At 39.5% G+C, this 26,049-nt stretch overlaps 1 protein-coding gene across 3 annotated transcripts in view; it reads left to right on the forward strand.

Moving 5' to 3' along the window:
• The window catches only part of SPECC1 (sperm antigen with calponin homology and coiled-coil domains 1), an 88,578-nt gene extending 62,788 nt beyond the window's left edge, over positions 1–25,790 (forward strand). For all 3 annotated transcript variants that reach the window (XM_009672982.2, XM_009672983.2, XM_009672984.2), the window contains 5 exons: positions 2,423–2,573; positions 3,607–3,709; positions 18,300–18,416; positions 19,710–19,769; positions 20,576–25,790. In XM_009672982.2, the coding sequence (XP_009671277.1) occupies positions 2,423–2,573; positions 3,607–3,709; positions 18,300–18,416; positions 19,710–19,769; positions 20,576–20,665 (521 nt within the window). In that variant the 3' untranslated portion in view covers positions 20,666–25,790. The remainder of the gene's footprint in view (positions 1–2,422; positions 2,574–3,606; positions 3,710–18,299; positions 18,417–19,709; positions 19,770–20,575) is intronic.
• Positions 25,791–26,049: the final 259 nt, after the last annotated feature.

The following is a 26,049-nucleotide window of genomic DNA, read 5'->3' on the forward strand; positions in this document are numbered from 1 at the left end:
AATTCAGAATGAAGTAGTTTCCATGATAATAATCTGGCTGGTTCCATCTGACTAGCATCACAGCAGGGTCCGGTCACCCAAATGTTACATGGTTGAGGAGGAGGATGGATTACTTAGTAGAGAGCTGATTTTTGGCTAAGATCTTTTCAGTGAGAATCAGAAGTTTACTGGTTCTGTCCTGGAATTTCTAGCAGATTTTTGCTGCCAGAAATAAGTCAAAGAATGTATATTACTCATGCAGGTGAGACTCAAAGTACAAGGATGGATACTGTTATTTGTACCACTTAGGCACTACTGTATAATTCAAGCCAGTAACCACAGTCTCTTTGAACAGTGCAAATAGATGGATCTAACAGGATGTGATTATCCTTAATCATGTTTCATATTCTTCATATGATTGTTCACCCATGTCTCTTTCCAAATGTCTCCTAATATACCTTTATCTTCTTCCTCTTCTATTTGCTGCTAGATATTTCCAATAGCCTTTATTCCTATCTGACATCCTTTCTTCTCCTTCTGTTTTTTGTGCTTTCAGCATGAATGCATCCTGACTGACTGGCACAGAATTTTCTAATTGGGCCATGCCATTAGCCAGGCCAGTTATGTTAATGACAATTTTAAAATGCATGTTTTGGCCATTCTTAAAGGCTAGTGAGAAACCTTCATTCCTCTTTATAATATTCAAATTTTATTTATTGATATGCCTTTATGGTAGATCTCTTTCTCTAAACAGAATATTCATATGTTTAAGAAGTTGCAGAAGTCATTCATTGGATGCCTGTCTGGTTGGTGTGGCTATTTACATTTGAGACATTTGGGAGAAGCATTTGAAAACTCCCCATAAATCCAACAGAAAGAGGAGCTAGAAGAATCACTACACATGGAATATATAATGGAAAACTGAAAAAGACATGAAAGCAGCTTTCTATACTGCATTCAAATGGCAGAGGGGTGATATATCAAAATATTCATACACAGAGTACCTGGGGAAATACTGCCCTGGTTTGGAGGAGAGAGTCTCCCTTTGCATGAAGTTTAGTGTTTCTATTTCCCATTTTCCAGGATATGGTGGTTTAAAAATATGCTTTGTGCTACTTCTTGCTTGTTGTCGATTCATTGTGCATACAAAGAAGGGACAGGAGAGTGAAGGGAAGGATGATCCTGACTGAGCAAGGTGTATGCAATCCAGCATAACAAAGCTCTGCCAAAGCCCAGTTACTGCACTGGAAGCAGAATCTTCTGGGACCTGATTCTGTCCTCCTCCATCTGGACTCCTTAGTAGATGGGAACCTAGCAATCCTTTCTGCTGCACTAGAGGAGGTGCAGAACTGCACCTCTCTGCAGCTCTGAGCAGCTGCAAACGCTGCTTTTGTCTTACCACTTTCAGGAGTCAAGGCAAGGGCAGCTTGCATGCCTATGGTTACCATAAACCATTTGAAAGGATGAATTTATTTGACAACTGTTAGTACACCCCAGCTGAGAAGAAATTTAGGACTAATTCAGTGATACCAGGCATTGCTGAAGCTGAGATGAGGAGAAATTCACAATAGGGAGGTAACTGAAAAGGAGGAGAAAAAGTTAAACGTTTTGCATTCAGTTTTATTTCTGACACAAGCTCATATTGTCCTGGCTATAGATACTGGCTTGTTGACGATTTGTCTTCAGAAAAGCAGCAGCCAACTTTCCCTGTGTTATTCACCATTCTACCTCATGACTGATATGTATGGAGAGATAATTTGATCTCCATGATGTCTTTGCCGTTTCTTTGAAGACTTAGTATAAATGGAACCCAATGTTGATAATTTTGTTGATTTATTTATACGTATCTATATACATATACACATTTTTACAGATACACACACACACGTGTATATATATATATATATATATATATAATAAAAATACAGATTCAGCTGCTAAGAATGTATTGCAGCTTCTCAAAGTCAAGTTAGATAGGATGCCAAGCACAAGTTATAATAAATGTTTTTTACTGCTGCTTTGAGCTGGGTTGTATTCAAGAGGTAAGAGGCTTTCTTGTTACAATTTTACTAATGGCAGAAGAAAAATTTTTATGCTAGGTCTGGTCAGTCATCTGGTGGAGATATCTGGGGACCAGCTTTTGAACCTTTAAGACTGTAGATTTTGGTATTTCCCCTCATTCACCTGAGGCCTCTACCCCCCAGCAGGAGTATCAATCACAGGAAACTAGGCAGTCTGTACTGTTGAAATCATCAAAGCTATTCCTTGTTATGATCACCTCTAATCTGCTCAAGGTTTCCTAGCCCCATGTGTGTTTAATGAACAAATGAGTACATTTGTTTAGAATCAAAACAACAGACTACATATTGTGTGCTGGGTGGCAGGACAGTGATTAATCAAATTCCTCAGACTGCAAACTGACAGCTTTTTTTTATTCCCACAGACCTTCTGAAGGGGAGAAATGAAGAGCTGAAACCAGACCATTACCTCCGCAAAAGCCCTTCCCTGGAATCCCTGAGCAAACCCCCTGTGGCCTTCAGCAGCAGAATGCTTGCTTCCACCCCCAGCAGCTTGAAACCCCAAAGCAAACTCAGGTACCAACTCAGCTGGCTGGGAAAAACAGCATACTGGAAAGATTGACAGCATTACCTGGCACCAAGATAAATGTTGTAGTCTAGTGGACCCCTGTCTCTAGAGGAAACATTGCTGCTTACTCTGTCCAGTGCCTTCCCAATCAGATAGATGTGTTCTGAGTTATCAGGCTATGTGAGCTATGCCAGGTCCAAATATCAAAATTCAGATTATAATAACCACAATTATCTATAAAATGAGCAATCAATTTAAACTGAGGATAGCAATTTTTCAGGAGCCACTTACTGTTCTGTGCCAGAATCTGTCATACACCAGAGGTCAAACCCCACTATTGTACTGCAGCTTTGCATATAATTGTGAGTTAATGCTAAAAGCTTTGCTGTCTAAGGGAAAGCCAAAGTATGGATTTAGACACATAATTTTCTTCTGCCTTGGGAAAATGTATGTTTTCCTCTGAACTCCACCGTTACTCCTAATAGTAGAAGCTGTCGGGTGGAGACAATTCAAGTATTTTGATTGTTGGCCTTTAACTGTCTTCTAGGCCTTTGCTGCGATACAGCTTCCAAATTTTACTGTTTAATGAAGAACTCATTCCATAGCAGCTTGATTGGGTGTGAATTTGCTGTTCCATATTCTTTAGGTAGCATCTTTCAATTGTTCACCCTAAATCCCAGTATTCTGTGTGTAAAGCAAAGAGGTTACTTGAAAATTTAATGCGCAAAGCTGATGAAAGTAATAGCAAACATGCTGGGTTAAAACATACCATCTGGGGGACATATTTTCAAATATCCATGTATTACCGGTTTTTTTCAGCTTTCTGCATGCAGTGGTGCCAACTGAGTTTATCTCATCTGAAGACAGATAAAGAATATACTCTCTGAAAGTTATCATAGTTACGCTTTCATTCAGGTTCTATGGTGCCATCCTGCTTTGTCATAGGGATATGATTTACAAATTGAGAAGAAAAAAAAAAAAAGAGTCTTCAAGCACATTTATCTCATTTATCATCTTCTCCCTTATCCTTCTCTGGATTAGTGTGGAAAGAAAGGACCCATTGGCAGCCCTGGCCCGGGAGTATGGTGGTTCAAAGAGGAATGCTCTGTTGAAGTGGTGCCAGAAGAAGACAGAAGGTTACCAGGTAATCTGGAGAATAATTCATCATTATCCTATTTGTGTGCAGTAAGCAGCGTCACTTCAAAGAAATATATGTATTTCAGTCTGCTACTGTTTACGTGTTTACTTCTACTGGACATTTTCAACCTCTTCCTTTCTCCAGTATTACATGGTCATAAATGATTCATTTACAAATGCTGAAATACTTGCTGTATCAAAGGTCATTGAAGGTAAGAAGCAAAGTGTACATGAGCAGCAGCTCCAAGCTGGGCATCAATTTTAGAAATGCTGTTGTAATGATTTTTTTTTCTATAGGCTTCTGTGCTGTGCTGTTGTGAGTGTTTTTTCATTGGTCACTTCTATAAAATCAAATAAATATTTCCTCCTGTGACCTTAATCAAATAGAGCTTGCTACTTAGGGCTCAGGTCTTTGTAATCAGCTGAAGCTCAGTAGAATTATAGCTTTGTGGAAAACAAATTTTGACTGCTTAAGAAAGTGTCGTTTCTTTGCAGGCTGATTTTCACTGCCAAACAGGCACAACACCGTGACCGGTTCTTGTATGGCCATTGCTGTGCTCATCCAGCTCTAGCTGGTGTTTGTATACAGCTGAGTTAGACCTTTGGCTTTACTTGTAACTGAGCTGTAGCTGGCAGTTATAGACAACAGTTCATCCTGTGTTAGATACTGGGTGTGTAGGATATTCTTGGTTTGATATAATGTTGAGATTTTTCTTTCTTAAGAATAATATTGTTTGTTACTTAGAGCAGAAGACAAAAGCATTTGTCACCACATGATATGCACCCTGGAACAAATCTTTAATAAAAGCAGAATCTATCTTTTAAAGTAAATAATCATTTTTTTTTTTTCATGACTAGCTCTTTATGAAACACTGGCTATACCAGACAGGAGTTTGGGAGAAAAAAAAAAAGACAGTAGATTTTCCTTTAAATAAACTGATCTAGAAAAGTTTGAGAGTCATATTGTAGCACTGGCATATTCATGTAGCTCAAACAAATTTCACAGAAGGACAGATATCAGAGAAGGCTCTTGACTTTATACACCCTTAGCAGCAATAAAGACAGGATTAGAGTTTGGTCTCTGATCATGTGTTATTGCTTGAAAGGCTATAGTGCTGTCTCCTGAAGTTGCACATTCTGTATTTTGTTAGATTTGTACATATTTATGTCTCAACTCTAAAATTCTCCTGGTCTTGATTTAAAAGGTGTGGGGGGAACGTTTCCATCCAGCCCTCAGAAAATGATTATGAAAGACACCTTTTCCAAGTCTAACTTCCATTTAGTCAGCAAGCTCCTCTTTTGATTGAGAATCTCTCCCTGTAGTGTTGTCCAGTTCCGTTTAAATGTCATATATGATGAGCATCCTCCACTTCTCTTAGAAGAGTCTAGCTCATCAGAGTTCACTGTTAGAAGCAATCTTTGAAAGGCAGCCTATAGTTTCCTTCCTCTGATTACATCCAGGCAGAACTAAGGGTACAGCTTTCAGAAGTTATTATGTGGCTTTGCAAATACATAAGCCTGCCCTGATTCTGCAAGTACCAAAGTGGCACCAAGAGTGATACATATTCTCTCCCTGATAGAAAAGAGGAGTTTTGTTTTTTTATGCTGAACCCAAGTAGTGGGGCCAACTGTGTATCAGATAGCAGGCCACCCAGGAGGTGTGCAAGGCAGTCTGGGTCTATTTATTTTTCCTTTTATTAGCCTCTGGAGGAAAACATGTCCACAGTTCAGAGGATGGTGGAAGTCTTAGCTTTATATATGGCTGCAGGCATGGTATTGCTACTGACCTGACTGTCCAGATGACATTGAAGAAAAAGCTTTGTTATTTTGGTTCCTTCTCTGATGAGGCTCTTGTTCTGTTGCTGGTTGTCCTCTGTCATTATTCTTTCTGAAGCAGCAGAATGAGTTTTCTGCAGTTTTTGGAAAAAGCAGGTACAGCATTGACAAACACTGCACGGACCAGAAGAGTTTGAGGAGTTCAGACTGCGAGGCAGTGAAGGGCTTTATTGCCCAGAGTGAAAGATCTCGGGGCAGCAATTAGACAGAGGAACAAAAAGACAAACAATGTATTGATTTATGGTGAGAGTCCCACCGCTCTATCCTCACTTCTTCATTTAGAGGCGTTATCATTTGGACATTCCTCCTCAGATTCTCATTCCCATCATGCTCTTTGCGGTACATTCACTAACTCTTGAACTTGCTTTTCCCTGACCCCTGCACTCTCATGATAGGGCTGATATTAAGCTCCACAGGGAGTTTTTATCATTCTTGAGTACAAAGAGCTGGAGTGGAGTAAAAAACATCGTCCTCCTTCCTGCCTTGGCTGCTGTACTGGTGGGAATGAAGTAATGAACTCCACCAAGCAGTACCCTGGTGATGTGCGTGACTTCTTTTCTGCATGCAATACCCACGTCTGTGAGGCGTTATCTGTGCAAACCCTCAGTATACTCATGTCATGTTCTTTCTGACATGAAGCCCAGAATCACAGGTAGCTTTGGATGCCACTGTTTTCAGCTCCGTGATGCAATGGAATGAGAGAATAAAGGACGTGCCACTTGGCTGCCTCACTTCATTTTTTTAGTGAGATAGTGTACTGCCTTTAAGTTCCTGATCTGAGTGGTTGAGGAAGAGGGAGAGTCCTTTCTGTTTGAATTGTAGAGATATCCTATTTCATCAAGTCGTATGGACGAAATAGATTAGAATAACAGATACTCTCAATAGCAGCTACCACCTATGTCCTAGATTCCCTGAGGAAAGCTGGATTAGCGACCTAGGAGAGTATCTGGGGATAAGACCTAGGGACCAGCGCACAAGGCTCTGCTTTTTAAATGCTTTAATCCATACAAGGCTTATACTATAGATAGAAATTTACATCCTGATAATAGCATATATCCTTACATCGACTACAGTGGGAACATTCCCGGCTTTGAACTTCAATGACTTCCCCAGGAGGAAATCTCATAAAACATGGGAGAGACATTGGAGGGGGTTGAGAGAAGTGCAACACAAATGATTAGTGGCCTGGAGGGTTTGATTTAAAAAAAAAAAAAAAGTGTGTGAGTTCACAGTAACTGAGAGGAAACATGAAAACATCTATGTCTCTCTAATCTAGTATGACGTTTCTAAGATCTTTATTTAAGTGGTGATTTGATATCCAAAAATGAATGAACACTGAGGAGAAACAGTAATTATTTAGAAAATGAAAATAGAAGCACTGTAAAGAAAATAAAGGTGAAATTAAGTTTAATGGCTCGGAGAAAAAAATATGAAAGTGAGATCTCATCAACTATGGCATGGTCTACCATATGAATTGCGATTGTCCTATTTCAGTGCCTGGATGAATGTTATCTGGCATTTTGGGTATTGATTTTGAATAAATGTGCAGAGCAGGATTTAAAAAATCTCAGCAGTAAAAATAATTATACTGAAATAAGGCTTTGGGCTCACTGGCTTTCTGCTAAATTTTCTGGAGGAAAATCTCCGGGTGAAAAAAAAACCTCTTAATCTAATGTCTGTTCATCTATAAGAAATGTGCACTTGCATATGGTCTCTCTTGCTAGACATGCATAGGCTGTTCCTTCTGCGTCTCTGAAGTTGTTGACATCATGGTGTATAATGTAGGGTGATGCGATGACCAAACTTGAGAACTGCTTTTGTGGCTCTGGATCTCAATTACCACAAGTCTTGTAGACCACAAAGCCTGCTGAGAGTAAGTTATTTATGTTAAAATAGCCTTTTCTCTGTTGTCTTGTGTTTTTTCATCTATTTAAAAAGATTATGCATCTTAGCAACAGTGTGAATTAGAAACTGGGTGCCTCTTTTCTAATAGGCTCTGTTCTCATGAATCTTAACTCCTGGAAACTGCTGAGAGTCATTCTTGTTGCATTATCACCTTCCATAATCGTATCATTAGTGACTGTGGTGTTATTTAAGTGCCCTGGTTCTGCTTGCTTTCTGTGGAGACCATTTGTCAAGGGGCCAAACTTAGACTGAGTCTATTACTATCTACAGATGTATTGTGAAAACACAGAACATCAAGAGGCACTTAACCCATGGACATTAGAACTGAGGCTTATAGTATCTGCCACGCATGCCCGGTCCAGACAGGGGAGGGAATTGCTACCATGTTAATGAATATGGATTGCTTAGAAGAACTGTTTTCATGTTTTTTTCCAAACACTACACATCCATCCTATGGCACAGAGAAAAAGAGTCTGAGACTGACTCTTTGCTCTAGTGCACCGTCATGGCTATTCTTTTTATCAAAGTTATACTTGGCTTAACAGGACCCATCTGGGATCATCTTCTTGAGGAACCACCATCTTTTATAATAAGATTATCTGTGCAGCTGTCTTAAGTAGAGGAATGCTAAATAGGAGGACACAAGGAATGCTCTAAAATTGACAAAGGGGAAATGGCTGCTATACCTCTGAAGATCTTTATATTTCATGTATCTCTACCTGTGCATTCAAGCCATTGCATTACATTATCTCCCTGACTGTGATGGTGTCAGTGCACCTTCTTGTGCATAGTGGCACTGGACATCTTCAAGAGATGTCCATCTTGCCGCACCAGCCTGCATACTTGAGATTAGAGGTTGTTGGCCAGAGCCTGCTGAGTAAGGAGGAAAAAGCTGTCTTAATATTTCAATATGATATAATATATATGTAATATATCAAGACTGATAATGCAACATAATTCTCTGGTGGAGTTATTGTAAAGTACTATGTGCTAGCACACCTATTCTGGTAAGAAAGTGCACATGCTTACTAATATCACTGCATCCACATTAGCTGTAGCATTATGACAGCAGTGGGATATATGTGCAATATGTTTTTCCCAGGAAGTTATTTGTATATTCTGCATAATTCTGAGAGCTGGGTGATATATCTGGCTGATTTTTTCAGAAGAAATGATAGTTTTGTGAAGAGGATGCTGACTTCAGAGGAAGTTTTCTCATCTATGCAAAAATTTGAGGGACTTGTAGTGATAGCTATTGACACAGCAGGGATTACTTGGTGTTTAAACAAAATTTGACAATAACGTGATCAGGAATTTGGCTCCCAAGTCTGCTTTGGACTGGCTCCGTGACCCTGGCAATCTTGCACAATATCATTGTCCTGATTTTCCCAGCTGTTAAAATAAATAACATCTTACCATCTCATTGGGTTTCAGTAACATTTGTAAGGTGCTTTAAGATGCTCTGACAGAAGGGCAAGCTTGTTGGGTTTTAATTACTGAGAGTATAGGCTTAAAATTTCAAGATATTCTCAGTTCTTTTCCAGAGTAAAATTTTTTATAGCTGAATCTGTACATGCAGTTTCTCTGTATGTCCCAGCTGGATCCAGGGTTGGCTTTGGAAAATAAATGCAGAAGCCAAATCATGGCATGTTAAGAATAATCAGGTTAATTACCAATGTGTGAGCCCTTTCACAGTGCTTCTCCCGTGTAGCCAAATAACTTGAGCCAAGTTCTACCTTTTTTTCACACTTGGGCTTTATCCTATAAACAAATACAAATCTTTTGATTGGAGGGATAAAATAAATGCCCATGCAGCTCTCTCATGCGTAACTTTCTATCCTGCTGGGTAATTTTAGAAATAGCATTTACATTGTATCCATCCCAAAGTCCAAGACGCCTTCCTCATGTTGCCTGGATGCAATGACAATCAGTGAAAACACTGAATTGATTGGTCACCAGCTGGAACTGCTCCAGAGCTTGAATTTAACTGGGAGAGAGCAGAGCCCTGGTGCCTGTTCCATGAATATCCTTTGCAGTTGAGACCTCTCCCCACCTTGTTTCCCTCCTTTACTGAGAGCCTGCAGGAGTCTGCAGCTTACCTCTCTGCCCAGGAATTCCAGGGCACAGCTAATCTCTGAGCTATCAACAGATGAACTAGAAATAACTGTGGGAGCAGTCAGAGTGGTGATTAGCAATTCTGCACCAGGGCTCTAGGCAGGAAGTAGCTGTACTACTGTCTTGGACATAGAGTGGAGCTGGTTCCTCCCCCTCTCTCCTTCCCACTTTCCCCAGTGTATCTGTGTGGTCCTTAGAGCTGTGCGGCTGCATCATCGATCTTGCAGCCATGGGAATGAAGGAACACAGCCCAGTCTGTTTCTTCTCTGTGGTTTTCAGCAGTGGCGTCATTTATACAAGTGAGTTGGTGAGAAAATTGATTGGAAAGCGTTAGTTATGTAGCAAGCAGTGAGTTGGCTTTCAGCAGGTGAGCAAAACAAGTATGATTTATACTGAAGAGTGGAAAAGAGACAGGTAGCAAAAATAAGAACTCATCAAAATCATATGGGGTTATTACAATAGGAGAACTGCCAGATCTTACACTCTCGCTAGTTCTTGGTCATGCTGCATAATCCACCTCTGCCTCTCTGCACGCAATTAACATTTGTTTTGCTCACTTACTGAACTTGACAGCAGTGTAAATTACAGAACTACCACTCACACTTGATATATATCTCTTGTCACTATTACCTCATCTCTGAAATGGCAGGGAGATGTCCGTCAAATTGCTTCTACTTAAACTTTTGGTTCTATATGTTTATATAAGAAAGAGCTAGCTCTCTATGAACTCAGCATTAACCATTCTCTCTCTACTTCAAGCAAAAGCTGGGTTGCAAAGTGATAAATTAAAACCCTAAATGAGGAATATGTTCCAAAAACCTGTTAATTAACTTTTAGTGAGACCTTTGAGGTAAGTGACTTAGTAATGAGAATGTTTTCATAGGATAATTTGCATTCAAAACAACACATGCATTTGCCAGGAGAGGTTCAAAAAATCCAGTATGTGTCATGTGCACTGTGCTAGCAGCTTCTCTGAAGCTTCTTCTTTGTTCACCAGAATTTGTTTTCATTTTAGAAAGATAGTCTTTATTTGTTACAATGCAAAGAAAACCTGCAACTTGTGAACCCAGTATAGTGTGAACAGGATTCAAATGTCTGTCAGCCCACACAATGCAATAGACCTGGTGGGCGTGATCAGATGCTGTTTGGCTCATTAAGGAGGATACTCAGATGTGACAACGATGACTTAAATGTCAGTAGTAACTGGTTTTTCACCTTGCAAGTAAAGAAGATGGGAAGTCACACATTTACTTTATCACATAGTACCATAAATAACTCCCGTTTGGTGCCACTTTCATTTTTCACTTATGACAACCTTAGTTATAGCAGCACCACATCTCTTTTGTAATCAAAATGCCTCAATTAAGCTGCCTTACAGAGGTCATGGGCCTCCTTGTACTTCATGAAGGAAGAGCTGACCTTGAACAGTGCACAGATCACGTTATAATGGCTTTACAATTTACTCTGAATGATGTCTCAAAGGCAACTCCTGTCATTTGAGCTTGTTTTGAGCACAGAACTTGAGAGAGCACCATGATATTTATTCTTCTGTCTGATCTTGCTAGGAAAAATAATGAAGAAAACTAGTCGTGCCTAGCTTTTTGGTATCTTCTCAGAACTGTGGCTTTCGAGAGACTAAAATAGTTGGGAGCTGAAGAGCTTCTTGGCAAGTGCATGACAACAAGCCTATTAAACTTCTTTCCTTTTAAACATCCCTGCTCCTTGTAGCTACTGTAGCCAACTGATTTATGAGAGTTAGGTGCTTTTGCCAAAGGATATAGTCATAAGCTCACTTTCAAATGTGTTGTCTATGCTAAAAAGGCTCGTTAATTTACACTCACTGAAGTAAATGATAAATGGTAAACCTGAGGCAACACCTGTGGCAGCAGTGGAGCAAGTGGCAAACAGAACCCAGGAATGTGATGGGAAATGGGGTTTCTTTATAAATAGGAATGCAGTAAATGGAATAACCTTTTAAAGAGCTGGCAGAATTATTTATCATTTCACTGTGCTATAGTTGCATAATTTAACAGTGCTTTCACATAGCATGTTATATTATCTGAGTTACGTTGTTTCATACACATATAATCAGCAATAATATGCATGACTTACTGACATGCCTGGCAGAGGCATTAGAAATATGGATGATGAGGACAGAAACATGAAGTTTTGAAAAAAGGTTAAAACAATTGTTATGGAGACTGCAGCTGCCTGAACCGTTTGAACTAGGGATATTAATACAGCCTGGAGAGCAGAAGGTCATTTGGCTTCTTTCCCAATCTTGGCTAGCCACTTAATCTCTATACAATAAACAGTATTACTGTTCCACAAGTTATTCTGTTTTTTTATTTTTTTAATCAAAAGGCATGAGTTTATCATGTATCCCATTTAAGAGAAAAAGATTTGTAATAGAATTCAGAAAGGTTCCTGGTAGTAGATTGTGCTAAATCTGATACGCAAATCATTTTAGACTTGCAGCTACCCATTGAAAATTGCTGTGTGCAATTGTCCAAGTCTTCTGGGTGCACCCTGTAATTACAGAAGAATCCAGGCCGTCTTTAATTTTAAACAGTCATGCCTTTCATCTGTGTTAACTGGACCTGACCACACTTCTAATTCACCCATATTTCCAGTAGATTGCCCAGACATTTCATATATTTGGTGGAACATTTTAGACACACTGGAGTATTTATTTGCTTAGAAGGTTAAACCGTGCTACAAGGAGTCCCTCTTCACTTTTATTGCCTCTTAAGAAGAGTTTAGAATTTGCCTAACCAGAGTTCAGAGCTTGTGTGCTTCCTTTGATAGAACCTGTTTGGCTGAAGGCCGCTAACATGGCACCCACCAATTAGAATGTGCTAAATTCAAATTAGATTTGTAGTTTCATACAGCTATTGTTAAAACTGGATGGGTGGAAATAATCCTTGGGAGTTGCCTTTCAAGGTACCCTGATCAGGTTTTGCATTAGAAAGGTCAGAGTTCAGATTTGCAGAGATGTGGTTCATGAAAGGGAGGTTCCTTTCCAGACATCTGTTTCTAAATATAACCACTTGAAAACATTGAGCTGTAAGACTTTTGGTCTGTGAAGGACACGTGGGCCTCTGGTTAGTGATAAGAAGGAAGAGTTACAGAAAGCTGAGCCAGTTAAGAGGGAACTGCTATTTAAAGCAACATAATTCCCTTTGGTTCATTCAATATATATTTTGTAAACTAGTTTTGCCTTCAGTGTATAAGTTTATATTCTGCTTGGGATGAACCTTGCTGTTTAGCCACTCTGCCACGTTCCCATTATGCCCTTCTGTATCAATGGCTACTGAATGACAGTAGGACAGGTTGTATGTTGTGGGGGGTGGTGGGGGGGGAAGAATGCTGCTAAGGTCATATTTATTGCAGACTTTCTTCCACAGACTTCTAGTCTAGCTTCAAGCTGATTCATCCCTATAATTTATATTTCTGGGTCTTATAGAGAGAATTATGACTCAGAGAGCCATTGCTGTGAGCACAGTCTAACATCTGCTTAGCAGGAATATGTCATGGCAGTATATTAACGTACTCAGGCTGTAGTGAAAAGCATATGATGTCATTGTTGTTTTTTACTGAAGACCTGGAGTCAAAGATCTAGTGAAATCCAATGGGGTGGTTGTTTTTTCCTCAGATAAACAAGGTATTGTTTTTACTGAGAACAGATCACACAGATTTCCTTGTGTGTCTTTACCATGGCTCTCATAGCGCTCAGTTATCCACCAGCAAAGGTCTTGTTCCTGGGGTGGAGGCTAAGGTTAATGACTTGCAGGTGTTCAGTGTCATTTAGACTTGACCTGCCACTAATATCACAGATAATACATTTGCTCTCTAAATAACATTGCCTGTATTTTTTTTTTTACTTTGGTTAGTGTTAAGTATTTTAATATTCACAGAAGTGAAACATAGTGAGTACTTCTGTATTTTCAGATAACTTGGCTCCCTGTTTTTTCTCCCAGATTCCAGTCTCTGATCATACCCAGTGCAGTGTAGTAGCAGTTCACTCATTAGCTCCCTTTTGAAATGAAGGAACGAGTTTCCTTGACAAGAAACCAGGGCATTGCTCTGCAAATAGTTTGGTATGGGAATCATCCCTGTACGTAGTATGAGCACCCTCATGCCAAGTTTGGTTCCCTTTGCCCTACACCATCCTCTGCCACTATCCCAGCAGGCCTTGTACCCTCAAATCTTTCCGTGCTCCATTTTACCAGTCCACAGGGCATATAAAGATGCTCACATCATCATGTTGTAAAAACACCCTTCTTTTGGCTTGCAGCATGACTTTCGTGTTCTTTCAAGATTTTCAACTGAAAAATAAAACCACGCACAAAACAATTGTCTTAGCAGTACCACAGAAGGCCGAGGTCAAGTGCTGTGTAATATGGATGTGATATGTCTGCCCCAAAGAAAGCTCTAGTAACCCTGAACCATGACCTACTCGGGATGCCTTGGCCCATGGTCCAGGGGTTGATCCTGAGGCAGATGCCTTTAGCAGTGTAGAACCACTGCAACAAACTAAGGCTAGATTTTGGGATACTAGTGACTACTGGACACATTGCAACCATAAGATTGCAAATTTTCTACTCTGCCAAGCCAGCATTATGACTCGCTTTGATCTGCAGTCCCTATTCTATTTTCCTATTTATTCCTACATTCATTCTGCATACACTCTGGTGGTGTATCTTGCTCCCGAAGTGTGTCATCCTATATTGCTTAACTCCTAGGTCTCTCATGCAAAGCTTCATGCTGTTGTTCAGAGCTTGGATGGTGGGGGGATTGCGCTATAAGCATGCTAGGAAATCACCAAACTCTCCATCCAGCAGTTTGGAGGTGTACATTAACAACCTCCATGTACAATGTACACAAATAGCTCCCGCATATTCATGGACTGTGTGTCCGAGAATAGGGAGGTGTGGCAGAAAGACTAGGACAGGCTCCACTGCCAAAATAATCAAGAGAAGTGAATAGTTTCCAAGATGTTTGTTCCCTAAATTGTTTTTCTTTTTCTTTTTCTTTTTCTTTTTCTTTTTCTTTTTCTTTTTCTTTTTCTTTTTCTTTTTCTTTTTCTTTTTCTTTTTCTTTTTCTTTTTCTTTTTCTTTTTCTTTTTCTTTTTCTTTTTTCTGGCTTCAGTTGAGCCAGTGATCTCCAAGAAATCAGAGTGCCTCTGTTTTGAGTTAATTCCTTTTGGTGTGGGGTATTGGAGAGGTATTGCAAATAAAGTTGCTGTGTAGCAAAACACAGGAGATCACTTTCCATTGACTATGTCCTTACATTCCAAAATCAAAGAATCTAAGATGAAACGCCACAGAGGAATTTATACCATGTATGAAATGGAAATGGATTTGTTTAGAGGAAAAAAACACAGCTCTCTCATATTCATTGGGTATGAAGATGGCAGCTGAGTGGTTTTAGGTATGTCTAAATGTTTGTTGTATTATTAACAGAACAGTTGTGCTGAAGCTTCAAACATTCATTTCTGATTTGCATTTAGGACAAAAATGTAGGCTTGTGTTTGTTTTCTCTGTTGATAATGGTATACTGCATTTGTTTTCTCTGTTGATAATGGTATACTGCTTTGCATTAGTTTTCATATGTGGTTTAAACATTGTCAGAACCCCGTCCTTGAACTCTTGCTTGTTTGTGAGATATGAATCCAAGAATTACTAAAGATGACTGGCTGGAGGATCCATCTGGAGACATGAGGATTTTTGGACCATAGTTCTGATTTTATTATAGACTTCAGCACTTCACACCTCTAGGTATTGTTAGATGGAAGGAGGAGAAGAAAGAGTCTTAGGTATAATAAATATATAAAACTGAGTAAAATTGATCAAACTCATGCTGGACTGATGAAATACTACAGGAATCAGCAGTTTTGTGTTTCATACCTCTTTCTCATAATAGCATCATGAAAATGAGAATGAGATATAAAGTTCCCACACAAACATGACTTGTCTTTTTGTCTAGTCCTAAAGCTTAACTCAGGCTTTGCTTGTTCCTGCTTCCATGACCTTTGGCAGAGGGGGGGGAAGTCTCCATTCATTCTCTATTCCTACCATGCAAGGATAAAATGAAAATATTGGCATTTGATGGTAGGCTATTTGCTAAGAAAATGTATTGGTCTCAGTAAAAAACACTTCAGTAATTTGGCAGTTAATCCTTTGCCTGTGGATTGATAAATAGTATGTATCTTGTTTGTCTCAGACTTCCAGAAAGCTGAGTAATCCAGCTTCAGCCAATTCCATAATATTAAGTTGTACTTCTCGGTGCAGCTTTGTGGCTTAGGAAAAACCAAGACAGTTTTCAGAACAAAGTACTTTTTTCTTTGTGATGGTATTCAACCACTAGGTCTCTTTTCTTTTTTCTCAATTGACTGATGTTAATAGCCCATAATACAATGTGGTGTCTGATGCAGTGCAGTAATGACTACTCCTGATAGCCTACATTGTGAACCCATTAGATTTGTAGATTTATTTCAGCCAGAGGTATTTTAACCTGAAAAATTCTGTACTCCTTTAATCTGAGTCATATTTTGTTAAAGACGTTTATTACTAATCGGAAATCTTGTCTGACTGGACAAATCCAGGTTCGATAACTAATAATTGAGGCATCATAAGTGAAGAGCATATGCTAAAGTATTTGCTGTCTGGGTTTTAGTGTGCCTGCATTAGCTTTTGTATAAAAGATGCAGTAAAAGCTTTGTATTTTGGGGGATCTTGAAGAAAACTGAAAAAAAAGATTTAAAAAGAAAGAAAAGTGGCAGAGAGTCTGAGTTGAAGTTCACCTCATTGGAAGGTGTGCTTGGCAGGAATGATTTGAAGGTAGTTCCATGCCTTCCACAGTGTGAGAGATGAGGCAGTACCATAATATCCTGGAGCCTTCCATGCTCTGCAGTGATCGTTTAGAGCTTTCACTTTTCTAACCAGCATCACTTAAGTTTACTGTTTTGTTTTTAGCTGGTATTTGGAACTACAGCAGCAGAACTTAGCCATGAGAATTCCTTAGTGCGCTGATATGACTACGTCAGTGCAAACAAGAAACTCAGAAAGGTCACCTTGTTCACAGAATCAGAACTGAGCCACAAGTGTATGTTTAACTACAACTATGCCTCAAAAGAGAATCCCCGTAAAGAATCCTTACTGCACAGTAATCTTTGTATTTTAAAGGAATGTTTTTTAGATGGGCTGATTTAAAAACATCAGTTTTTGATTCTGCAATCACTATAATCCACCTGTTGGCCCTTTCGTGCTCTGGACTTTAGTCTAGTCAATACCTAATTAACAAATCCTTCAGTTGTCATGAGTAGGAAAGCTGGGTTTCCGCTGTGTGCCCAGGTGTGCCCTTGTATTAGGTTATGTGACTAGCAAAGAAGAATCCCACCATAGTGTAACAAGAGGGGAAGGAAGACATTTTTTGACCTTTTAAAAATGCAGCTATGTTAGACCATTTCTCTGGAAATGTCTCCTTTTCGCTGTCTTTATTGCAGTTCTGTTGAAGGTGACAGTGGTGAAAGTATTACTACAGATAAGTCAGAGATTTTTCTAGCTCGGCTTCAGGGTTTCAGTGGGGTGTTCTTTAATATATCCATGCCCACTGAAACATTGCTTCCTCCAGCAAACCCAGCACTGCTGTCATGTTAGGAAATGTGGGTAGGCAAGGCTTAGAGGTTCCTATTTGTTTCTGTTCCGTAAGGATCTTTTCTTGAACTTGTTACCAGAGACATTGTCACCTTTATTTGTCAGTGAGGACTCATAGGAGAGTAAGCATCAAGAAATCTCTGTTCTCTTTTCAACTACTTCTAGTTCATTTTGTGAATGAGGGTAGGTGATCAAATTCTGTATCTCAGACTTCCTGTTCTTTATCTGCCTTTTGTAAAGTGCTCTTTGATGTGCAGATGAAGGATGCCACATCGGTAAAGAGTATGAGAATGCAGACATGCTTTCAGGCAAATGACTCTGCAAATTAGGCACATCTGCCCAAGCACTTGGAAAGCTGCCCATTCAGCCATTGGTGTTGCCAAGTTTGAGCCTCCCTCTTATATGCAGATAAGCACATTCTTTATTTAGGGCTTAAGGACTAGGTTAGTATTTCGTCAGTTTGATATCACTTTTGATAAGGTGCTGAATCAAGTTATATTTGAATCAAGTTATGCATTCTCATTAAAACAGGTATCTGCTGTGTAATATCAGAAAGGTAAGAGTGGTCAAAGACACTGATTACACAGCTTCATTGGCCTACAAATCCATCCCCACTGTTAGACATCCTGAATATAAGGCAGAGTGAAACTGATTACAAAACAACATTTTAAAATATCAGTGTCTTCTGTTCTAGGTGCTAGAGAAATCATATTTCTGCCATTCTGTAGTTAAGCAAGATCAGATAAAGTCCTTCCTTCTGCCAGCTTAGGGAAACTCCAGGTGCAGTATGTGCTGCACATGGTGTTTCTCATCTTGTAGAAAGCATGGGAGAGTGTCTCTCTGCATGGGGTCTGGTGTGAAAATGTTTAACTCCTTAGTAATCCATTGTCTGGATCTTTGAAACCTGCCATTCTACTTGATATCTTTCAACTTGCTGTGAAAAAGAAGGGCAAAACGTAAAATGTAAATGAATATTCCTTTAATGCTCTGAGTTTTCCCTCCATGACTGCATAAGAACTACTGTTTGGAGATTTTTGCCTAGTGTAGCACTATTCAGGAATGGTTCCTATTTCTTCTTACAGAATATTGATATCACCAACTTCAGCAGCAGCTGGAGTGATGGGCTGGCCTTTTGTGCTCTCCTGCACACGTATTTGCCTGCACACATTCCTTACCAGGAGCTCAACAGCCAGGATAAAGTAAGTTTTGTTATACCTGCTCCAAAGCAATTTGCAGAATTCACAGGGAACATGATCCATTTTGATGGTTTTGCATATGTGTTGCAAGATTTTAGTATTGATTCATACAGAATAAATGGATAGGAGCAGCAGTAGGAGAGAAATGTAATTTAAGAACTTAGAAAACAAGCTGACTGAATGAAAAGCGGAGGGAAACCAACAGTGAACTCCTAAAGAGAAAAGGCAGGAACTACTGGATAAAAGACTTAGTGACAAGTTGCCTGAGCCCAGTGAGTGCTGCATATAAACATGAAGACCGCATCCCTCTTGAAAGGTTACAAGAGACGTTTCCTGCTGCTCCTAATGTCCTAAGAACATGGCTTTCTGGGGGTGATTTCTTTCCCTTTTTGACAAGTTCTGAGGCAGAAAAATATTGGAGAATTTGGCTTGCTGTGTGTATCGATAGTCAAGGTTTTTCAGTGGGGTTTCAGTTTTAATGTATGACAATCAATGGGTAATAAAAGTTTAATGTCAAGATGATTTGCAGATCTGCCCTGCATTTCTAGACTCCTTTTGAGTTAGGCAGCACACATTAAAGTGCTGAATCTAGGCAGACCAATAATTCATTGAACTATTTGGTCAACGGTGTATCAAAAGCCAAACCATGTCAGCATATTCCAAAAATGTTATTAAGACCCTCACAAAGAGGAGAAGCCTGGATTTACTTCAGCCTACTAGTATTCATTACAGTAACAGTTACATTATCTACAGGAATGCCTTATACATGTATACCTCTTCAACCCTTTTGCTCACAGTAAAGACAGAACCTCAGTGTTTCTTTTTGCCCAATTGTAGTCAGTTTCACAAAAACCAGTTTGTCAAAAGCAGAGGACTGTAGGTTAGGCAAAAGTAGATGAGCTATTCAAACACAAAGAACTTGTTTGTGAGTATACCTTACTAATACAAAAAAAAAAAAGGAAATGCCATAAGACAATCATACAAAAATTTTTGGGGGTTTTGTAGCTTTTTAAGGAAACCACTCTGAAAAGACTTTGCAAACTTTGACAATACATACCTAAAGCCATGAGTTCTGGTTGGACAGGCGATTCATTGCTCTTGGTATTCCTAGCTGCTCTTGACTGGGACTTGGGTCTAGCCTTCTTCTCTGTGTGAAGATATTAAAACTGATGTTTTTCAGTTTTCAAATATACCTGCTCATTTAGACTTACTGATTAATCCAGACACAAGGTAGGATTCAGAAACAGTTATAATTCTTTGGTGATAATGCTTTTGAATCTTGTCTTATTTTTACAGAAAAGAAATCTGCTGTTAGCATTTCAAGCTGCTGAAAGTGTAGGCATCAAACCCAGTCTGGTGAGTAACCTACTGTTAGCAAGGGAAGAATTGCTGCATACACTGTCCAAATCCTTTGTTGCCGTGCAGCCAGTCAGTAAGGTTGCAATGAAAATGTTGACATAGTGTTAGGGAAAGCTGCACCATCATCTCTGAAAGTTCACAGTGTTAGGAGAACGTCCCAGCAGGAAACATCTGTAGAATCATAGAATGATATAGTTTCAAGGAACCTCTGGAGGCCATCTGATCCTGAAATGAGAGTATGGATTATGTGCTCATATTGGAAGGCTATTCTAGAAGATGATTCCTATTTTTATGGGCAGAGCCCTATATCTATCTGACTGTCAGACCACTTTCTTTCCTTTTATTTTAGATTTTTTAAAAACAGTAGGATAATTTTCTTGTTAAACTATCTGTTTAAAAAGTCTTTGGTAAAACCTACAATATGATAGCAAGGAAAAGATAAGATTAATATGAAGGGAAGAAGTATTTAGGGATTCATGAACTAAGTACAGAATGAAAGACATACAAAGAAGCATCAATTTAAATAAAATGAAGGTATAGAGAATTAATACTTGATCGCAGGTGGAGGAGATCTTTACAGGATGTAAAATGCATGTGGCTGTTTAACTAGCTTGTTCTTTGGTATGACTCTCACAATTGCACAGACCAGTAGATCATTCTCATGGATTTTGATGTTGTATTTGGCTTTAACGAGCTCTGAAACTGAAGCAGAAGTAGTGTTCAATAGCCACAACTACTCAGAGGACCCAGTGAGGTTCACAGTGGTGGTGCTTGACTAAGTCTTGGCAATGTGTCCTGTGCAGGAACTCAGTGAGATGATGTACACAGACCGGCCAGACTGGCAGAGTGTGATGCAGTACGTCGCCCAGATTTACAAGTACTTTGAGACCTGAGATGCAGAGCAAGAGGTGGACAGAAGTGGGGAGAGACTGAAGAATGCCACAGATGCACTCAATCACTTTAAAAATCCCCTTGCTCCTCTTCTACAGCCAACCTAAGTTCTTAGTCTGAAAGAAAGCTCTTCCATAATTTTGGTTACATCTGGGACTACAACCAAATAAGTATCCATTGTCCACCTATACAGACCAAATTCATCTGTAATTTTATTCCTACATAGAAATTGCAAAGCATTTTCTACCTGGTCTGGGATATTTCTGAAGAGGATCCCTTGTGCTAAAATACGTTTGCCTCAAACCAGACTCTGCCAATAGGAGACCGGCCACAAAATGAAGTATTAAATCAATGTGGACTAATGCTGGCACTCAAGGGAGGCTGGGAGATTAATACTAATACAAAAGCCCACAAAAATGCTCTTCTTGCCAAAACATGCTTAACTCATCTCAAATGTACATTGCTTTCTTGCCTTCATGCATTTTGTAAGATGCACATAAGTGTATAGACCTTAAACTGAGTTGTTCTGACACATCTGACCCAAGAAGCATACTAATTTGCTTGTCATAGCTTATCTAGCAGAATAGTAACGGGATCATTTGTCACTTGGAAATCATGCTCTGTTCCATCACTAGTTAGTAACAGAACTTTAAAGATACTGCTAGGTGCTGGGACTCCATTTCAGATCAAACGGAAGTAATCTCTTTGAGAAAAATAGCTTTATTACTACGGCTTCATTACTACAGGAAGCCAGAGCCCTGTTTCCCAGCTGACTGTGCAGGCACAGTTATCATGCAAATGCAACTTACTAGCTTTATTTTACACAGTGCCAGTAATCAGGTGGTGACTCTTTAAGCAATACAGTGACATCTCAGTGCTTCATATTTTTGTGGATTAAGTGGAGTAACTCTTTCTTCTGTGTTGATCCTGAATAATCAGCAGAGTTACGTAGCTGCTGTGTAGATGCGTGAATCTTGAGACAGCTTGTGCCCTTCTATGTTTAGAAGTGATAATATCCTGTAAAAGAACACAGTAATACATTAATATCGATGGAAGATGCAACTTCACTCCACAACTTAACAAAGAATGTAACTGGAACACCTCTCTGTGTCATGGAAATCTTTAAGATGCCACAGAATAGATTTTCAGCTCACCAATGCTGTTAGTAAAACATCTGAAAGGTACTGTTTAATTTACAGTTACACCATCTCTCTTATTTCACCCTGTGAAGTTAAATTTTCTCTTTGTCTCCAGTGGTAGCAGGATCAAACAGCCTGTTTAACTTGTTCTAGAATCAGGTCTCAGAGAGCGTTCTTTGTATAGCATCTCACAGAAGGCTGCCTAGCTGCTTTAGATTATGCTGATGGAAGAAAGAAGTTGTTTAGTTAGTATGTTTAACCCTGTGACCCAGACCTGATGCTTTGTGCATGTTAATCATAGACAGCTAGGGATCATTTCTCTCTTACAAAAGATAATAGTATGTGTTCACGGCTCTTAATTCCTGAAAAGAGGCTAATGAAATAGAAACACGTGCTTTCATAGAAGAAACTTGGTGTTTCAGGTTTTCAGAGGCTTTGCAAGTGGCTGATCTTAGCCTCTGGCTTTCCCAAAGTGCTTTGGTTTCTTGATACGATTTAATTAGTAACCAGCCTATTTCAGGCTTTGGCATTTTCACAACAAAATACAGGTTTAGGGGATAGATGACAGTGGCCAAGGTCAGTGAGTATACTGAACAGAAAGGGAGCGAGAGGAATGCAGTGCATGCCTGTTTCACAAAAGGAGAAAAGCCTCATTTGCTCTGAGTTCTAGTCTGCCATTTGTTCTAATCCATCATGCCCGGGAAAGTCTGATTCCAATCTTTGGAGAGTTCTTGTGATAAAAAGAGACAGTGGCATGCACTTAACAGTGCCCTCGCACTCTTTAGTGTCATCCTATACTGTGGGAAAGTAGTTGTAAATGCTGGCCAGAGATCTTTCCTTGCAAGAGAGTGCTTTCTAGATTAAATTAACACTCCAGTATTTTTCAGCATACACTTCAACATCCCTAGAGAACATAGGATGAGTTGCTTTAAGTGTTCTCAGATATAAGTCTCCAGTTATGTGATAAGATGAAAGAGAAAAATAGCTGCTGAGCAGAGTTCATTTAGGAAGGGAGTCACTGCAGAGCTCCATTGCCTTGCGAACGCAGCAGGCTCTTTTCCCTTGAGGTATCTGTTGGCAGAGATCCCAAGTCTCTCCAATCTCTCCAATGGGCTGTAGTTCAAAGTCTAGTGAAGTCAACACAGAAAATTCCATATTCCTCAGTAGGCTTTGGATCAGGCACTTGAAGGGATGAGAAAAACTGTTTTCATTCCCAGAGTCTGGAAAACATTTCAAAGTCAGAGGGCTCCACATGATCTGAAAAAGAAAGATACTCTTAACCCCCTGGTCACTGGAAGTGTATGTGCTCCATGTGACTGTGCAGATATATGCTAAATACATGTGTTACCTAATGTGTCAGTATCATTTGCTTCAAGCTCTGTTCTGACATTTATTCTAATCTATTTCTTCAAGACTTATTCTAGCCTTATAAGCAAACCATTCCACCACTTCATCTTGTGGCTATTTTTTCTTCAAATCAATTTTCCAAATAAGTGTTTCTGTCATCTCTTCTCAGCTTATTTACCCAGGCCCCAATAGCATAGACCAAGCACTAGGAGAAGGCAAGGTTTAGGCCTGGATCAGGAACAATATTCTAATAATTTATCCTTTAAACTCATCTGGGAGTTAGAACAAGGAGCTGTCTGTCAGTAGAGGAGAACATGCTGAGTTTCACCTTTTGCCCAATGTTACCTTTTAGTCTTGAAAAGCTGTAAAACATCTCACTTTGAAATGCTGATACTTTGTGATTAAGAAATGCTTTTCCCGGTAATTTTGACTTGGTTTGAGATGAAGAATTTTGTTTGTTTGTTAGTTAACTGTTCTAATATTGCATATTTTTTCTTCCTTTGGAACCTTGCACAGACCTAGACCTTGGAATCTAGACCTAGATTTTCAGAAATGACTCTTGTTTTTGGATGCTGCCTAAGAATTTGAATGTGCCATACAGGATGGTGAAGACCAGCCTGATTTTCAGAAAATACCAAGTGTCTTCATGACTGTGTAAGAAATCTCAAGTTGAACTGCAAAACCGAAGGTCTATCTGCCTTTAAAATTAGTGTGTTTGTTAATTAAGGTAAGGTACAGGGTATAGGGATAGCCTTTGTAGAAGTTTTGAGAATCCTCTGAAAATGTCCTAGAATAGAATATGTGAAGTTACGATGTGGGATAATGGACTGTATCAACAACAGTTTGCCTGAACTGCCTAAATCCTTTCTGACTTTGCCTCTTAAGAGTAATGAATCTTTCACAGATGCAAGCAGATGAAATCTCTGTGCCATGTCACCATGTGCTCCCTAAACACACCGTAACGCTTACACATACACGCACACACTTGTATGTATGCACTTGGGTAGTTTGTCGGATTGCAAGGAATTAAAAGACTGATTTTGGTTGAGCACGTGAGAAGAATGGGAAGGATGGAAATTTCAGTGACGTTCCGAGGTGGGATACCGCATTGTGTGACTGTTGTACAATAGCTGTTGGGGAGGAAGGGAGATTAAAATTTTGAAAAGTATATGATCTAACTCCCAAAATTGCTAGTGAGTCATAGAAGGTACAAATTGTTTCATAGCTTGGGAAAGTACAGAGGAGTTGAGAAGTGAGCCCGGGGCCTGAGCCCTCTAAGAAGGTTTTCTAGTAAGGCTGGTGAGCTGTCTCTGACAGCATGCAAGGAAACTGAATGGAGTGCAAGTCCAGCGTATGAAGAGGGGCATGTGTACCTGGGTCTTTGTGAACCAGAAAGGAATGCAGATGTCTTTAGGCCTTCTGCTTGACAGTCCTTACTGACATCACCATCTTGAGTGACATTTCTCCTAAGAGTGCAGCCTGGGGTGGGTCTCAGAAGGTGAGGAGTAAAGAGAATGCAGAGCTCAATATCTTTGCCAGGTTCCCATTCCTGTGCCTGTGCTATTCAAGGAAATGCAAAGGGGGCCAAATAGTTCACTGCTTTTCCTGTACTGCAGCAAGGCAGCAGTACTAAGCAGAACAAATCAATCTTGTGTCTTGTTTAGCAGGCTGATGTTTGGACTTATCCAGACTCTCCAGTTTCCTCACAAGGAGACAAATTTTCCTCTTTGAGTTTTAAGTTTTCTCTTCGTAATTCGAAATTGCTTTTTTTCAGGTTTTCTCTATGCTTTTTGTTGTTTTATGTGTGCGACTGGTATGTGCAAGGTTTCTCTCCAAACCAAACAGGTACACACTGGCAAAATGCTTGGTTCTTCTCTGTTTGATTTCTGACCTGGAACTCTTCAAAATCTAGCTTTTGGCTTCATTGGCTTTCCTTTCCCACTTCCTTGACAATGAAAATATGAGAGTGTTTGTTCATCTAATGATAGTGTGTACCTCCCTTGTCTTTCTCAGCTTATGGTACCAGGACTTCCATCCAGAAGTATCTGACGGGGCCAGCTGTTTGCAAAGCTGTGCCTTGCATATCTGATAAAAATGCAGAGTCTGTATGGATGAGATGATTATGCCTTTTCCTGTCAGAAGAGGGCTTTAGCCTAAGAAGACTCAGGGCACTGAGCGTTAAGATATTTTTAAACCCAGCAATAACTTCTACTTTGCTAGACTATATTGGTTTTTACCAACTCCAGTGCCATTTAGACTCAGCCAACACTATTGAGTAGGATCAAGCTTGAGCTTGTAACTTAACCACAACTGACATTTTTCATAACTGATGGTCTCTACATTTTTAACTTGCACATGTGCCAAGTTCCACTGGGCAGTGCTGGACACAGTGTTTTTATTGATTATTGGTTCAGCTTTGAATTTGTCAAATGGGGTAATCCTCTCTAACAGTCAAGTACTTTTAGCTTTCTCTATTGGATACAGATGTTACATCGTAATTAATTTATACAAAGAGCACATTAGAATGTATATACTAGGCATTGCCAGATTTGGACATGCTAATATTTAAAGATTAACATTATTAAAATGTATGATGCTAAAAACTGTGTAATATTTCTAATAAATCTTTTTCGGTTTCTGATGTTTGTTGTAGTGTTTCAAATATCTACATACAGAACTGATTCTTCCTCAGTCTGCTGAGGAGCAGGGCTTCCAGGAAAGGGTTAGAAAGATCTTCATCGTTCATTGAGTCTCCTATTCTGGTAGCAAAGAAAATTCGGTCAGTATCTTCTTTTCAGAAATACATCAGCTTCAATTTGTTAAGCAAGTTAGATGCATTTGGATGCCTTTCAGAAGACTGTCTTGGGAATAAAGGAGTGCAGGAGATCCGTCAGTTTCTG

This window comes from Struthio camelus, chromosome 16 (assembly GCF_040807025.1).
Source record: "Struthio camelus isolate bStrCam1 chromosome 16, bStrCam1.hap1, whole genome shotgun sequence".
Classification (NCBI taxonomy): domain Eukaryota; kingdom Metazoa; phylum Chordata; class Aves; order Struthioniformes; family Struthionidae; genus Struthio; species Struthio camelus.